This window comes from Epinephelus moara, chromosome 8, assembly GCF_006386435.1.
Source record: "Epinephelus moara isolate mb chromosome 8, YSFRI_EMoa_1.0, whole genome shotgun sequence".
Taxonomy (NCBI): Eukaryota; Metazoa; Chordata; class Actinopteri; order Perciformes; family Serranidae; genus Epinephelus; species Epinephelus moara.
The window spans coordinates 31,265,047-31,280,572 of NC_065513.1; the positions used below are offsets into that span (position 1 = coordinate 31,265,047).

Genomic DNA, 15,526 nt, shown 5'->3' on the forward strand with positions numbered 1-15,526 from the left:
TGTACATCTCTGCAAACCACAGATTCATCACATTTGTATGTTTTTATGTAGTGGATACGTTGAAACTTTGTGTCTCAACAATGCTGTGGTTAATATGTGGTTATGTTTAGGCACAAAAACAAATTGGTTATGGTTAGGAAAAGATGTTCTGGCCTTAAATACCTAGTTTTGGGAGTGTTTTCGTAGTAAAATTAGCTGCTTTTCATTGCACTATCTCCACTGGAAAAACAGCCACGGGTTGCTACAAAACACCCACGTTTGGGCACTAAAAAGCTGCGGGAAACACAGAGACAGGTCTCCAGTAAACATCTAGTTTTGTAGTTTGTTGGTTACAAACAGTGGTCTGCATCTTGGCAGGGATCACACCTAGGTGTCATGCTAATGGCGAGTTGTGTTTTTTAATAGTTTTTGGACGACCATGGAGCTCTACCACACAGAGGAATAGGATGTGTTAGGTTTAAACTACATAGATGATACTTATTAGTAAGATCAGTTCATTGCTGTTGATTTATCTTGGAAGTATCAGAAGTTGTGTTCTAGTTGTGTTGTATTTTTGTTTTGCATAACTTCCAACCTTTGAAAAAATTGCTTTCCCGTAACATTTAGCTGACTGGATCCTTCTGCTAAAGGTTCAGGGATAACACATGCTCATACCAGTCAAGGTTACAGCCATGCTCCCACAAGTGTCCATTGTCATTGAATAGGCGGATACTAAAGCTGGGCTACGGTGGCTGAAGTGTCCTTCAGTGAGGCAATTTTATTGTTGCCTGAGCAATTACATGCTGTCAGATTAGCATGTTAAAGAACCAAGTGCACGCAGGCCTTTGTATCTCCAAGGAGAGAAAACAGAGGAGGGAGGAGGTCAGGGGCCTCAGGGTCCATTTTATGTAGTTTTTGTACCCCTTCTGCTTTTGTCTTACCCGCCGTTACCTCTCCTATCTCCTCTTATCTCTCCCTCTTACCCTCTCTCGCCTCACCCGCTGGTGGGCAGGCAACAAATTAAGTTGAAGCAGTCGGGGTTAATGGTGTGAACGTGTCAGCTGGACGGCTGCAACATGCAGAGAAGTCGTCAGTAAAGGTCACTGCTCTTCACTGCTGCATCACAGGCCGTCTGGCTGCTTTAAGCCGGGAACACATTACACCATTTTAAGTCCAGTTTTCAGTACTATAGGACAGAGATGATGCAATTTCAAGATCACTGTGAGTCTGCATCGGTCAGAGCAGGGGTGGAAAGTACCACTAGTAATTCTTCTTTCACATCGATTTTTGAGAAGCTGTTGTAGAGTAGATTGCTGTTATGGTGTTACATAGAATATTCAATTTAATTATTCCTTTTTCCTGTTGTAGAAAATCTTTAAAGTGGGAAAGAAAAAAACAAACAAATTTTCTCTTTTTGTGACGAAAAGTTGAATTCTTAAACAATATAATGCACCTTTGCCTAAGTTAATACACCAAGGGGGCTTTGCTACTATAGCCAGAGATGGTTTAAAAACAAAGCGGCACAATTTCCTGTATCTGTGTCATGTGTGTTTAGCCACTGCCCCACTCCTTAAGGAGACTAGCAGCAAACTTGAGTTTATTCATTGCAAGAGAAGTGAACGTGAGCACAGATTATGACCGATTCTTTCGCCTCATAGTCAACAAAGTAAATATTGGACCCATATTTTACAAGCCACACACCTGTATTTGTCTCAGCATCTCACTCTTGACGATTTGTCAACAACTGATATGATCTTGTACTGTGTTGAGATCAGATATGAAGGTAGCAGACAAACATAAGAATGAGGAGCAAACGTTAAATTTATGCAGTATTTAGTGTTGTATTCTTTCCGTATCATTGGCACAGCAATGTGTTATCTTTTGTTATAGAGCATCTTTGGTCTGGTACCACCAATACTTTGCCTAATGTTTGCAAACTTTAGATAGATTGTTGTATAACTGTCAGTTTGCTGACTGTAAAACTATACTATGTTCCCTACGTGGGATACTCTGTTACATTACATTTTAGCGTTTACCATTATTCTTTAAAAGCTCCATAAATCACATAGAGTTCTCCACAGAATTGCATTCTTATCACAGACAGACAGTTTGAAAATAAACTACAGTTATTGTATTTTTTGTTCTACCCATCTTCTTTCTTGTGTAAACCTGGTGCCTACATTAAACCACAATGCAACTCTTAACATGTAAAATTTGTGGTGGAGTTCTCCTTTCAGAAAAGCTTTCTCATACAGACAAGACAGTCACCACTCTGGAGAGTATCACTATACTGGAGAGCGGTTAGATGTTGTCATGTTAAAATATTTAGGATATTTAGGATAATAAGTAAGAAACTTGAAAAGAAGCTCGAACACTTGTTTTAAGGTTTAAGTTATGCCATGATACCTCAACCTCAATCCTTTACACACTGGCATGCATGAAAAATAGGACACATCGTCATGGATACTCCACAGACATTATCTTGTACAAACACGATGATGATGAGTCTTTTTTATGGTCAGTCAGGATTTAAGCCTTAAGTTTTAAGTCTTCTTCAGCCTGACTGCGTGTCCGTTGTGGTGTCTCATCACTGAAGCCTCTTGACAGTGTTTGGCAGCAGGGAATGATGGGTACGCTATTGGACCAGACTCATTTGGATTAGGTTTTATATGTGTGTGTGTGTGTGTGTGAGAGTGTGTATCCTGGCAGTGGAGCTGACTGCTGCGGCCTTTTGAGAGTCGTTTCCTTAAAGGCCACGGCTTTGTATGATTGAGAGGAAGAAGGCAAATGCTGCCTGCTGATTGAGTGGCTGATCTCTGGATCTGTGCCTCTGCAGTACCGTCCAACATATTGACTGACTGACAAACAAACAAACAAACAGACAGAGTCATTGTGCATTTATACACTAAAATAATAATCTGACAGTGAGGAAGTCTCTTCTTGTATTTGTTGTAAAGAGCCAAAAACAGCATAAATCGTCAAACATGTTGTCATCCAAATGACAGACAGTTGGCAGTTGATGAAGCTTTGCGTTAGAAATTTTGTTTGAAAGTATAACAAGTTTTACAACAAGCTTCCAAAACAGTAAACACAAAGTGCATTCAGTCCTCAAAATGGACAGACAGTGTAGATCGGCAACAACTTAGAAAATCTATTAAAGGTATAGTATGCAGTAGGGGTGTCCATATAATCGTTCACGGTAATACCAGTATAATTTTTAATGATATGAAAAATTCATGTAGTGATACCCGCAATATTTTGACCTGTGACACGTTTTCGTCATACTGTTACCCTCGGCAACAACAAGCATGACTGAAATTGAAATTATTGTAGACTCTGCAGTGGTTCCAAAAAGAGGAGCAGCTTCAGTACTGTGGAATAAACTGTGCAGTAGTTATGGTAGCATAACAGCCTGTCACAGGTTACAGCGTGATGATTTTTTTGGTACCGTTTTCTGATCTTTTATATACAATGAACATATTATTTGACACAGAACATAACTATTACTTGCAACAGTGGTTTCAAAGTGCTATAAAGAAAAGACAGAGAAAAAAAATAGTAAAACAAGATGATGTCGGGCTCAGTGAGTAGAGTGAGCGTCCTGTATACAATTTCTGCCTGTGGCCCTTTGCTGCATGTCATTCCCTCTTTCTTCCCCTTTCATTCTTAATACTGTCCTGTCTAATATGGCAAAAACCATGAAAATAATATTTTTAAACAAGACAATGTCTAAAAACATGCACACAAAGTGAACAAACCACAACATATGGAATAAGTATGCGAATGCCAAGACACCAAGTGCATTTGAAGATGTGTTGGGGGTTTTTTCATCTCGAGTTCCAGGCTCAAAAACCACTTCTGCCCCTGAACTCCACAAATCACCCCCCACCCAAATAATATAACGTGCAATAATATCTTCATAAGGTGCAATAACATTTGGCACAATGTACAAATAGTAGCTTCTGATATGTCACTTTTCTATATCACTTAATCCAGTTTTTATCTTTCTTTGTTATCATTTGTCTGTATGGCAAGTTTGTGTGTGTGTGTGTGTGTGTGTGGGTGTGTGGATGGGTGGGTGCATGTGTGGAGCGTGAATGTACTGTTTTAGAGCTGCACAGCAAATTTTATTGGAGAATGTGCAATGACAATAAAGGCATTCTGTTTTATTTTTAAGTTGCCCCCTCACAGCCTGCTGCCCTGCTGCCCTGCTGCCCGTCATTAGTCCTGAGTCATGGTTTGTCCTTAACATCCCTCTGCACCTGCCGTACACTCTACCTTCCCTCTCTCTGTGTTTGATCAGCTGGAAGAGGCCCAAAGAGGCGACGCTGAGTTGCAACTTTGATAACTTCGTCAGTCCACAACTGTCTGTCTTCTCCTATTTTACAGTACAAATGCATAACAGCAACTATGACAATTTCTAGCACGTTTTCAACCTTTTCGTCTAGTTCAAGCAATGATAGACTTAGGTCAATAAGGGCTTGTTATAAGGTCTATTTTATTTTCATTTATTCCCCTTTCACAAGAGGAAGGAGAAAATAAAGTGCAAATAAGACAAAAACAAAAAATCTGTCCACATTAAAAATGCATAAACGAAAGATTAATGAATTTATATAGATAATTCAAAATGGGTTCAGGCTTCTCCTTTTCAAACCTGCCTATAACCTCTAAATTAAGTGTACTTTGCCCTTTCTGGACAATTTCCCTCCCTATGGATTTTTTTTTCTGTAAAGCGTCTTTGAGTATCCTGAAAAGTGCTATATAAATCCCATGTATTATTATTATGAAGACAGGACAAAGGGAACAAGGACAGAGGGAAAACAATGGAGACAGAGCATCATATACATAAATATGTGGATGCCTATATATACAGTTGCATCTTTTTCTTAAGTGTTTTAGGAAACCATCCAAGTTCTTTTGGCCACTGAGTGAAAACAATTAACTAAAAATAGCTAAATGAGAGAATAAGCCTTGAGCTACATCTTTACACCTGTCACACACAGTTTCGTGATACTAATGTGCAGATTTTACTTTATTTAAGAGGGAAATAGACAAGTTTTCATTATAAAGTAAATGGGTTTTTTTAAAGATTATTTTTGTGGGCTTTTTGCCTTTAATGACAGGACAGTGAGTGAAAGGGGGAGACAGAGAGAGAGTGGGGACTGACATGCAGCAAAGGGCCACGAGCTGGATTCGAACCCACAGCTGCTGCAGCAAGGTGATGCCTCTGTATATGGGACGCCAGCACTATCCACTACGCAACCGACACCCCATTATAAAGTAAATGTTGATTGCACAATGTAATGGCTGTAGAATAATGACACCATCAGCGTTAATATTGGTTCATCAAAAGCCTTGCTTTCACTACGCAGTTCTGTCTGCCAGTTGGTACAATCTTCAGGTAAAATGAAGGCTTGATTTACAGCACGAAGTAAGGGTGTCAACCATTGCACAGCCCAAAGAGTCTAAAGTTTGCGGTCTATCCTAAGTTTGCAAACATTAGTCTTCAGGGCCCTCTGTCTGAAATAATTTTCATTTGAACCCTTAACCACGATTTTTCTTCTAACCCTAACCAAGAAGTCCCTGTCTGGTACAAAGCCATGAAAGCACGTTCCTCCCAACAGGCTTTTGTTTTCCCCAATAGCTATCAGTAGCTATACCCAGTTACCAAGGGGTATCAGTGTAAGTTCTTTGCAGTCACTATCCTCAGATGGTGGAGCGACCGAAGCAGCTATGTGAAACAAATTGCAGTTTGTCCTGTGTTCTTTTTAGTTGCTCGGCTCTGAGGAACAGAAAGCGATCTGGTCGTCTTTGCCACAGCAGCACCGACAATAATACCAATTCGAAGCATTAGGGGTAAAAGTTTAAAAGTTGTCCATTTCCACTATAAGTTAGTTAAAGTTTAAAATATCAGGATAACTTTAAACTGTTTAAATTTGTATCTACAGATTGTAACCCACTTCTGTGATCTAAATAGCCCCTTATTCCAAATCTCATTTGGTACCTCAACATTTAACCCAGGAGTTTTTACCTGAGAGGAGAACGCAGCTACAAAAACTTGACATAAAGTGTCTGGAGTGAGGGTATGTATGAAAACGATTGTACAAGACACAACTTTTTGGCTTCACTTGATGTTTAATTGAGCATAATGTGGAATTTGCAAGTAACAAAAGAAGTGTGACTGGCTAAGATTATATTTAGTGTGTCTTTCTGGTCGTATGTGAGAGAAAGGGACAGCTGGCCACTGAGAAAGACTGAAGGTGGGGGGTTCAGCTGGGGGGCTTTTGTAATACCATTTCAAGACATCTGTTCTTTTCTTCTATTCAGATTGACCCTCCCACCCCCCTCTACACACACTAACACACTCTTTCATGTCCACAATGATCTAAAGTCTTCATCTAGCATCTCTGAACTAAAGTTTGCATCAGCACCACGGTGGCTCAGAGTGTTAGTCCCCCTCAAGAGACATCAGCAAGCTCAGACCGTGAAGTGTTATATTAGAGTTGAGTCCTCTGTCGCCCTCCGGTGGTGTGGAGTAAGACTGTCACATCCTGTACGTGGCATCACCGCGGGGTGTGCCGACTTTGGGGAAAGAAAAGAGAGAAAAAAAAGGTTTTTATTTCAAAGCGCATTTGAGCTCTGCTACCCACATCATGTATGAGCTGGACACAGCCACACCCACACACACACACACACACACACACACACACACACACACACACACACACACACACCACCGTCACATCTGGAAGCAATCGGCTGCAACCTCTGCCATGAATTGTACCTCATTCACCTCTACACACACAGACGCGCACACACACACACACACACACACTGACACATACAAACATGGCACCACAGATATTTGCTACAAGAAACAAATTGATTGATTAATATAGAACATGTGACATGTGAACTAACATCAATATTAAAAGAGGAGTTTGATATTTAAGGAAATATGTTTAGTTGCTTTGCTGCTGAGAGTTGGATGAGAAGATTGATACCATTCACACTGTACAGTAAATATGTGTAAAGCTCACTAATTATCACATTATATTTTCTTTAAAACAAGATTTTAGTGAGTTTTAGACGTGCTGTGGATTTTGTTACTTAGAGCCAGGTTTCCCTCTGTTTCCACTCTTTGTGCTAAGCTAAGCTAACAACCTGCTGGCTGTAGCTTCATATTTAGTCCACAGACATGAGAGTGGTATCAGTTTCTCATGTAATATGCTGCAGGGAATAAGAATGTTTGAGGCTATGTGGATTTGCAGATAAATATCAAAATAGCCTCAACAATAAGTAAAAATTTATGCTAAGTATGATAAGCAGTGTCCACCTGGGGCCCCTCGTCGCATTTCAGATATTTACAGATATTTAGGAGTTGTTGGCAAGTCCACCAAAGATTAAAGAAAAACTCAAGAGATTAATACAGATTTGTGTATCAGAACTTGTTGGGTTTTTTTTCTTTTTTTGTCTTTCATTACAGCCCGGTCTCACTCTGAAGTTGTCGAAATCCTAATAAGCTAACATTAGCCATCCTACAGTCCCTCCGCCTGAGATGTATTTTCATATGGCAGCTGTAGTGGCCCAACTTAGGCCAGCACCGGGTGTCACAGCATGTAAAGGCAGCAACAGAAAGTTTGCTGATCCGGCAGGGAGTCAGAGCTTTAGTTTGCACTGGCTGGATTTGTGTTGCGGTGGCGGCTGACAAGGTCACTTTCTGGGGCTGCTGCTCGTTCTCCTCCCGGTGAGTTGGTCTGTTGCAGTGGGAGTGAGGCAGTGTTAGCTAAATAAACATGAACTTGAATTAGCTGCAGACTTGAGTCTTTAGCTCCAGTTAGCAGAAGGCCAAACCATCAGCAACATTTTGCTCTCCATCTCTGAAACACTTTGGCGATATTGACACGTGTTTTGTTTCATTTATTGTCAGACTCTCCTCTAGATAAGTCCATCCTTATTTCTTGCTTTGCAGTGCAGGACTCTCTGCCGTTAAGGCTTTCACTGAAGAGATGTACATGCACATCTCCATTTGTAGAACAGCCAATAGAAATGCCCTCTCTCTGAAATGACCTATGATTGGACAGAGTCTGTTTTCACAGGCTAGATTATTTCTAAAGCCTTAAAAAAATAGGGCCAAGAGGAGGTGCAGAAGTCTTGTTTTCTCTCAGACCACTTGAATTACAATATGCTGAAAGTTTACCATGGGATTTTTGCTCAATGACGAGCTTTACTCATCTCCCCACCCCTCAGATTGATCATGTGACCCTTTGGAGGGGCCTGATCCCTAAATTAGGCCCGGATTAAACGTCCTAACTTTAATGAAGTTGTTTAAACGACCAGCTACAACAGTGAAGAGCTACTTATGAATTTATGCATTAGTATTAAGAAGCGAGCTATGTAATTAATATATCCGTCACAGGCCATTTTTTGCAGAATTAGTACTTTTAATTTGATGTTTTAGTTACGTTTTGCTTTTGATACTTCTGTGGTTTGACTCAAGCAGGACTTTTACTTGCAATGGAGTAATTTCATGTTATTTTATTGGCGCTTTACTTAAGTAATGGATCTGAGTACTAAAAAATAGCACCGTTGGCCTAAGGCGCTCACTAAGAACCACTGGTCTAGATGATGCTGAGCAGCCTTTGTTCAGCACACAGACACACAGACACACACACACACACACGGACTGACAAGTTAATTTACTTGATAATCTGATAAGCTTACTCCACAGGCCTGTACTTGCAGTGTGTGTCTTGATCTGCTGTTTGTTCTGCAGCTTTTGTCACTCTCAAGTTCAAACTAGTTCTTTCTTTTATCTACACGTTCTGTCTGTTCCCTCTCCGTCTGCCTTTCCTTGGTGGTCATTTCTCTCAGAGTTTTAGAGCTGGGGGAGGGAGTACAGGCCGAATGAATGAGTTTCTTTTAGACGTTCGCTTCTTCCATCCCTCCCTTGTTTCCTCCCTCAAATTGCCACTTCTCTCTTACTCCCTCTCTCCGTTTCCCTCCCTCACAGTGAGAATTCCTCCGTACCTGTCTGAACAGGGAGCGTTGGAGTCGCTGTAGGGCAGAGGAAAGAAAGAAATATAAGGAAAAGAAAGGGAATCAAGAGAAGGAAAGTAGGAGGAACAAAAGGCACATATTTAAAGAGCACAGACAGGGAGGAGGTGTGTTAGAGACAATTTGGGAACGGACATAGAGCGAGAGACGAGTTTATCAGGATCTCAAGGCTTCAGATTTTGCTTTTATTCCCACCTCCCTGCTGAGCTGTTTTTCAACTTTCTGAGACCCGTGGCTATTTTGGTCTGTCAGTGTTGGAGCGGTTTGGGATGGATGCCATCATGCTGCAAGAAAAACTGGTGGAACGGCTGCTGTGCCCACGAGTGAGAACAGCCAGGCAGAAGGTAAAAAAAGTTGGATTTCTAGGAGAAAATGGGCAAAACAATAGACAAAAAGAGTGGAGAAATATCAGAAAAATTCAAAATACAATGAAAAGTAAAGACACAGAGTTCAGGGAAACTTGATAAACGAGGAGTCCTAACACATGTGGAGTCAGTGCCAGCATCTTTTGGTGTTAGCTCTGCTCTTCTGCTGAGGTGTGTGACAGGTTTACTTTGTTTTTATGACTACTCACTGATTTATCTAAAGCCTTCCTCATTCTGACTCCTCTGGCTTCCTGAAGAGCGTGTCTGCCATGCACTGATTGCACCACCAGTGTTTTTTTGTGTGTTTTTTTCTCAATGTGATCCTCACCCGAGGGGGCTGTCGGAAATGCCTATGACAAGTTATGACAGCTTATAAGGACTCTGACTGTTTGTTTGGCTCATGTGTTTGCAGAGCGCAAAAAGAGCTTTTCAGGTCCCTTGAATGTAGCTTCTGTCTGTACGTGAATGCTCTTGACGGGCCTCGAGTGTGTATTTATATCTACACATGTCAACGCGTACTGTCGGGTGAAGATGACGCTCTGCCAGATGCAGCAGAGAAAACCTGCAGGACTGAGAGCCACTGTGTGACAGTGAGCGACTGGTATCCTGTGGCTCTCTTTGTGTGTTTCTGTGAGAGTTTTAATGGAAAATCTGAGGCGCTGATTTATTCTCAGCTGCTCACAGAGGAATGTTGTGCACGTGTTTTTCCATGCAGTTGTAGATTTTCTGTCTGTTGTGGTCATTTTTTATTGCATCTGACGCTGCCAGATACTTTTTGTTTTCACATTAGAAACCCTCTGAGCTCTCTCACAGCTATTTGGTGTCTGCTTCTATTTTTAAGCTGTTGGTTTTTGATCTTTTATTGTTGAGCTCAAACAATTAGTTCATTATTAAATGAGCTGAATGGTAGAAAAAACTTTTTTTGAGTATCAGTTAATTGTTTGAATCATTTTTTAAGGAAAAATGCAAAATAATCTCTGGTTATAGTTTCTCAAATGATAGAATTTTTTACTTTTGTTTTCATTTTAAGTTAAAGTCCATAGTCTTGGCATCAAAATATACTTTCAAAAGTAAAGGACTCATCATGGAGAATGAAGCATTTGAGAATAATATATAGACTATTATATGAATTCTGATGTTGTCTTAACCTATAAAGATCTGTCATAATGCATTTGTTGATCACGTATCATTTATCTAAATTATGGAATTAACTAGTATCTAAAGTTATCAATAAATGTAGTGGGGTAAAAAGTTCAATATTTGACTGTGAAATATAGAAAAGTAGATGTAGTACAGTACTTACAGTAAATGTATGTTGTTGCCTTCCATCACTTGTCTTTTGTGATGGTAAACTAGATATTTTTGACTTTGGACTGCTGGTTGAACAAATAAGCATTTTCAAGACATCACTTTTGGCTTTAAGAATCTATAACATTCATCTTTGTTTTTTGTTATGCCTCGTGCTGGTGATACCAGTGGCCGTAAGTAGTGTGTTTTCAGGTTGTCTGTCCGGCTGTCCATCTGTCCCATTCCCCTGAACACGATTTCTCAATAACACCATGAGGAAGATTCTTCAAATTTTGCACAAATTTCCAGTGGTCTCAACAACAAATTGATTAGTGTTTAGTGGTCAACGGTCAAGGATTTTGTAATCTAATCTGTGTCATTTTCATGAAGGCAATATCTCAACAAGACCTCCTGGGAATTCATTTAAAATCTGGCACAAATCTCAACACGGATTTAAAGATGAACTGATTCATTTTTGGTGGTCAAAGGTCAATGTCACTGTGACCTTGCATCTGTTTCATTCTCGTGAATGCAATATCTCAAGAACACCTTAATAAAATTTCTTCAAAGTTGGTTTTAACATCCACTTTGGCTCAAGGATGTACTGAAGAGAATTTGGTAGTCGAAGGTAAAAGGTTAAGGTCACTGTGACCTCATGAAACATGTTTTTGGCCATAATTCAGGAATTCATACGCTAATTATGACACAATTTCACACAAATGTCGAATAAGATAAAATGATGAAGTGATGACATTTTATATCTGCAAGGTCAAAGGTCAGCTTCACTGTGACATCATAATGTTCTGCAAAAACACTTTTCTGGCCATTACTTAATGTCATATCTCAGGAACAGAAAGGAGACATTTTGTCAGATACTGACCTGATGACACTACTCTTGGGTGCCCACTCTGAAACTGTATTGGTTGTCAAGATCTTGTGTGCTGCGGGGGGCAATATGTATGTGAAATAACCGTGTTTTCACAGACATGGATTTAAACTGTAACTGCAACTTGACGGTTCACAGAGGCAAAAAAACGCAAAGTGGTCATTCTAGTTTACTTTCAGTCGCCCAACCACTGTTCGCTCAGCCAACATTCCAAAACCCAAAGATATTCAATTAACTATCACATGATATAAAGAAAAACAAACAATCTTTACAAATGAGATAGTGTAACTAAAGAATATTTGTAGATTTTGCTTGAAAAAATATTAAAACAGTTAATTAAACAGTCATTTTCTGTAGTTCTACGTTATTGAAACATTCACAAAGCATTAATGAATACTGAACACCTCCCTCTTCTTCTTTGTGTGTGTTTCTGTCCCAGGAGAAACAGTATGTGGGTTTTGCAACTCTGCCCAACCAGGTCCACAGGAAGTCTGTGAAGAAAGGCTTCGATTTCACGCTGATGGTTGCAGGTCAGTTTGTAGCTGAAGATACAGCTGAAGGTGTACCTAATAAACCAGCATCTTAATTTGTCTGGATTTATTTCAGATTCGATTCACACTCACTGTGACCATCTGTGTGTCTTTGTCTGTGTCTGTGTCTGTGTCTGTGTCTATGTCTGTGTCTGTGCTGCAGGAGAATCTGGTATGGGTAAATCCACCCTGGTCAACAGCCTGTTCCTCACAGACCTCTACAAAGACAGGAAGTTACTGAATGCGGAAGGTGAGTCTTTATGCTATTTATTTTCTCTCTGTATCAGTCATAATGAACACACTGCCCTGCTGTTTATATAAACCAGAACACCATCTATCTTACATTTAAAGACAGACCGTTCATCTCCAAATCAAAAATACATATTTTTCCTCTTACCTGTGGTGCTATTTATCACTTTAGATTGTTATGGTGGAGTTGCAGAGTGTTGCAGATATTGGCCGTAGGTATGTCTGCCTTCTCTCCAATATAAAAGAATTAGTCACTCGGCTTGTAGTGCACAAATCTCCGAACAATACAAAAAATACATTTGACCTCGTTGTGAGCAGTTTTATGCAGGAACTATTTTCTTTTTACGGAACTACACTCACGCTTTGAGCTCCATAAGTCAAACGCCATCTAGTTCCATTATGTTGAAGAGAAGGCAGACATCTCTAAGGCTGATATCTCCAATACTTGGCAACTCACACTAAAACAATATGGAGTGATAAATAGCACTAGAGCTAGAACTAATAGCATTAGACAGTCTGTCTAATCTGACTGTTTTCATGTTTGTTCAAGAGTCTTATCTTTTGATGTCAAATGACTTTGTAAAGCAGCTTTGTAATAGTTGAATAATGTCCATAAATCATGCCATTATCACTTAAAGCTTAAAAAACCCTACCCCATCTCCCTCTCTGTATCGATGCTCTGCAGAGCGCATCAACCAAACTGTGGAGATCATCAAACACACTGTAGACATAGAGGAGAAAGGAGTCAAGCTCAAGCTGACCATCGTTGACACGCCGGGGTTCGGAGACGCTGTCAACAACAACGAATGGTGAGCTGGAAAACCTGCTGCTGTGACATGTGCCTGTTTCAGCCTGAACATTTGAATTCACAGTTGTCTGGGTGTGTGTGTGTGTGTGTGTCTGTGTGTGTGTGTGTGTCCTAGCTGGAAGCCGATCACAGACTACATAGATCAGCAGTTTGAGCAATACTTCAGGGATGAGAGCGGACTGAACAGAAAGAACATCCAGGACAACAGAGTCCACTGCTGCCTCTACTTCATCCCTCCGTTTGGGCACGGGTAATACCACACACACACACACACACACACACACACACACACACACACACACACACACTTGACCTAAATTGGCAAATTTCAGCCTCCTAGGGTGAAAATTGTGGACGCAAAGGGTGGGGAAATTTTTGTGGAGTGAGCTTTAGAGCTGCAGGTTGCAGCTAAAATAAACAACACCTTGTACTCATCAGTTTAATCTGTTTTTATTTGGAGGACTTCCCTCTCATTCCCACTCTGGATTTCTCTCCGCAGGCTGCGTCCGGTGGATGTTGAGTTCATGAAGGCTCTGCATGAAAAAGTGAACATAATCCCTCTCATCGCAAAAGCTGACTGCCTCACGCCCAACGAGATAAAAAAACTCAAAGACAGAGTGAGTCCCACAACTGCAGCTCTGAGCTGAATTCAGCATGTTTCACTGTATTGAGGTTATTCACCATGTTTCTGATTTATCTACAGATACGAGAGGAAATAGACAAGTTTGGCATCAAAGTGTACCAGTTCCCCGAATGTGACTCCGATGAGGATGAAGAGTTTAAACAACTTGACAAAGAGTTGAAGGTGAGTCAGATTCCTGTGACAGAGTCCAGTTTATTACCTGGTTCACTGTGAGGGGAAGTAACTGAACCTCTGGCCTAGAGCTGCACAATATATCATTTAAAAAAAGAAAAAAATATCATTATAATGTCAAATTGGGAAAAAACACATCACGAAAGACTGTCGTATTAAACTCAGGGAATTTTTTTTGAGTATTAGTAGAAAACTGCACTTTCAAATGTAACTTTCATTCTTTTTTTAATTAGTACCTTTGAGTTCAGGTCAGTCAGTACATCTACATGACATTAGACAATTAAATGGCCTAATCGAGCTATAACTGAAGCTCGACTTAACTGCGCATGTAAACGTCCTGAGTCTTAATTTGTACAATAAAAAATGTTGGAAATGATTTCCTTTTACGTTTTAATTCAAGAAGCAATTTCTGTTAAAGCAGTACACTAAAAGCAGCAGAAGGGCAGAACTATGTACATTTTAATATCTGTTTATTTATCTCAAGTAATATCGTGCAGCCCGTCTCTGACCACAAACTGAGGTCATTCCACTTCTGTGGGGTTTATAGGAAAATTTATTTTCTCTCTCTGGGTCGTGCCAGGATTTTAGAGGTACTAGAGAACACACCCTCTCTAAGAAAATACTGACAAGACACCGAAGGAATGATTTTTAAAATTATATTTGTACCATTTTGTAGTTATATTTTTTAAATTTTATTTTTTTAAATTTTCCTAATGTACAGCTCCAAATGCTGTTTTCAGGTATAAAATGCAGATGCGGAAATAGTAAATCCTTTTTCATTTATTCATTTCTTTATGTAGTTTGTATTCAAATATAAATATCAGAACTTCTTAGAAAAAAAAATCCACAGGACATGACCATAGACTGTATAAAATAATGGACACAGCTACCATGATGTCACCCACTGGTGTGTGGACTCCTGGTTTGAAGCCTTTGGCATTTCAGCTGTCACAATCTTGATATTTTGGAGCCAGAAGTGACCATATTTGGACGAGAGGGTGGAGCTGTGGAGAAGCGAGTGGTGGATATGACTCAGACTGTAGCGAGGTTTTGTGGACAGCCTGTGACCCAAAGTGACCCACTCTTAAATATGCATAACTTTAAGCTTTAACAAGTGTAAACAACAAAGATTGAGCCCCTGTACAGTTGTCATGAATCTTGAAATTAGCTATAGAGACCGAAAGTGTTATTTACACCAGGCTGTAAGCATGTTTATTTCTGCTTTAAAGTTTAACAGGGGGTTCTATGGGTATTGATGCTACTGGAGCCAGCCTCTAGTGGACATAGGAGGAACTGCAGTTTTTGGCACTTCTTGTATTGGCCTCATTTTTTCAGTCCTGGCAGTTGCTGCTTCAACGTGTCCTCATTGTTCTGAGTGTACACAGCCCTGTTTTCGCATACTCCTTATGGGATGTCCAGCCATCCAGATAATACCAGTTTTATGTGCCAAGATTCTGAGATAATCTCTTATTCTTCACTGACAGTGGAGAGGAAGTCAAGTGTTAGTTCAGTTTTTGGTCCTCAGTGCACTGAAAAGTCACATTTGTGAGG

The 15,526-nt window shown here is 40.1% G+C and overlaps 1 protein-coding gene across 2 annotated transcripts in view; it reads left to right on the forward strand.

The window, feature by feature from the left end:
* septin5a (septin 5a) overlaps positions 1-15,526 on the forward strand; it is a 29,084-nt gene that overhangs the window by 8,747 nt on the left and 4,811 nt on the right. Inside the window, exons 1-7 of one of the 2 annotated variants that reach the window (XM_050050871.1) lie at positions 9,032-9,380; positions 12,014-12,104; positions 12,268-12,354; positions 13,039-13,162; positions 13,277-13,411; positions 13,661-13,778; positions 13,865-13,966. In XM_050050871.1, the coding sequence (XP_049906828.1) occupies positions 9,306-9,380; positions 12,014-12,104; positions 12,268-12,354; positions 13,039-13,162; positions 13,277-13,411; positions 13,661-13,778; positions 13,865-13,966 (732 nt within the window). In that variant the 5' untranslated portion in view covers positions 9,032-9,305. Of the gene's footprint in view, positions 1-9,031; positions 9,381-12,013; positions 12,105-12,267; positions 12,355-13,038; positions 13,163-13,276; positions 13,412-13,660; positions 13,779-13,864; positions 13,967-15,526 lie in introns of those variants that run through there. The other variant, XM_050050872.1, reaches the window with a different exon arrangement.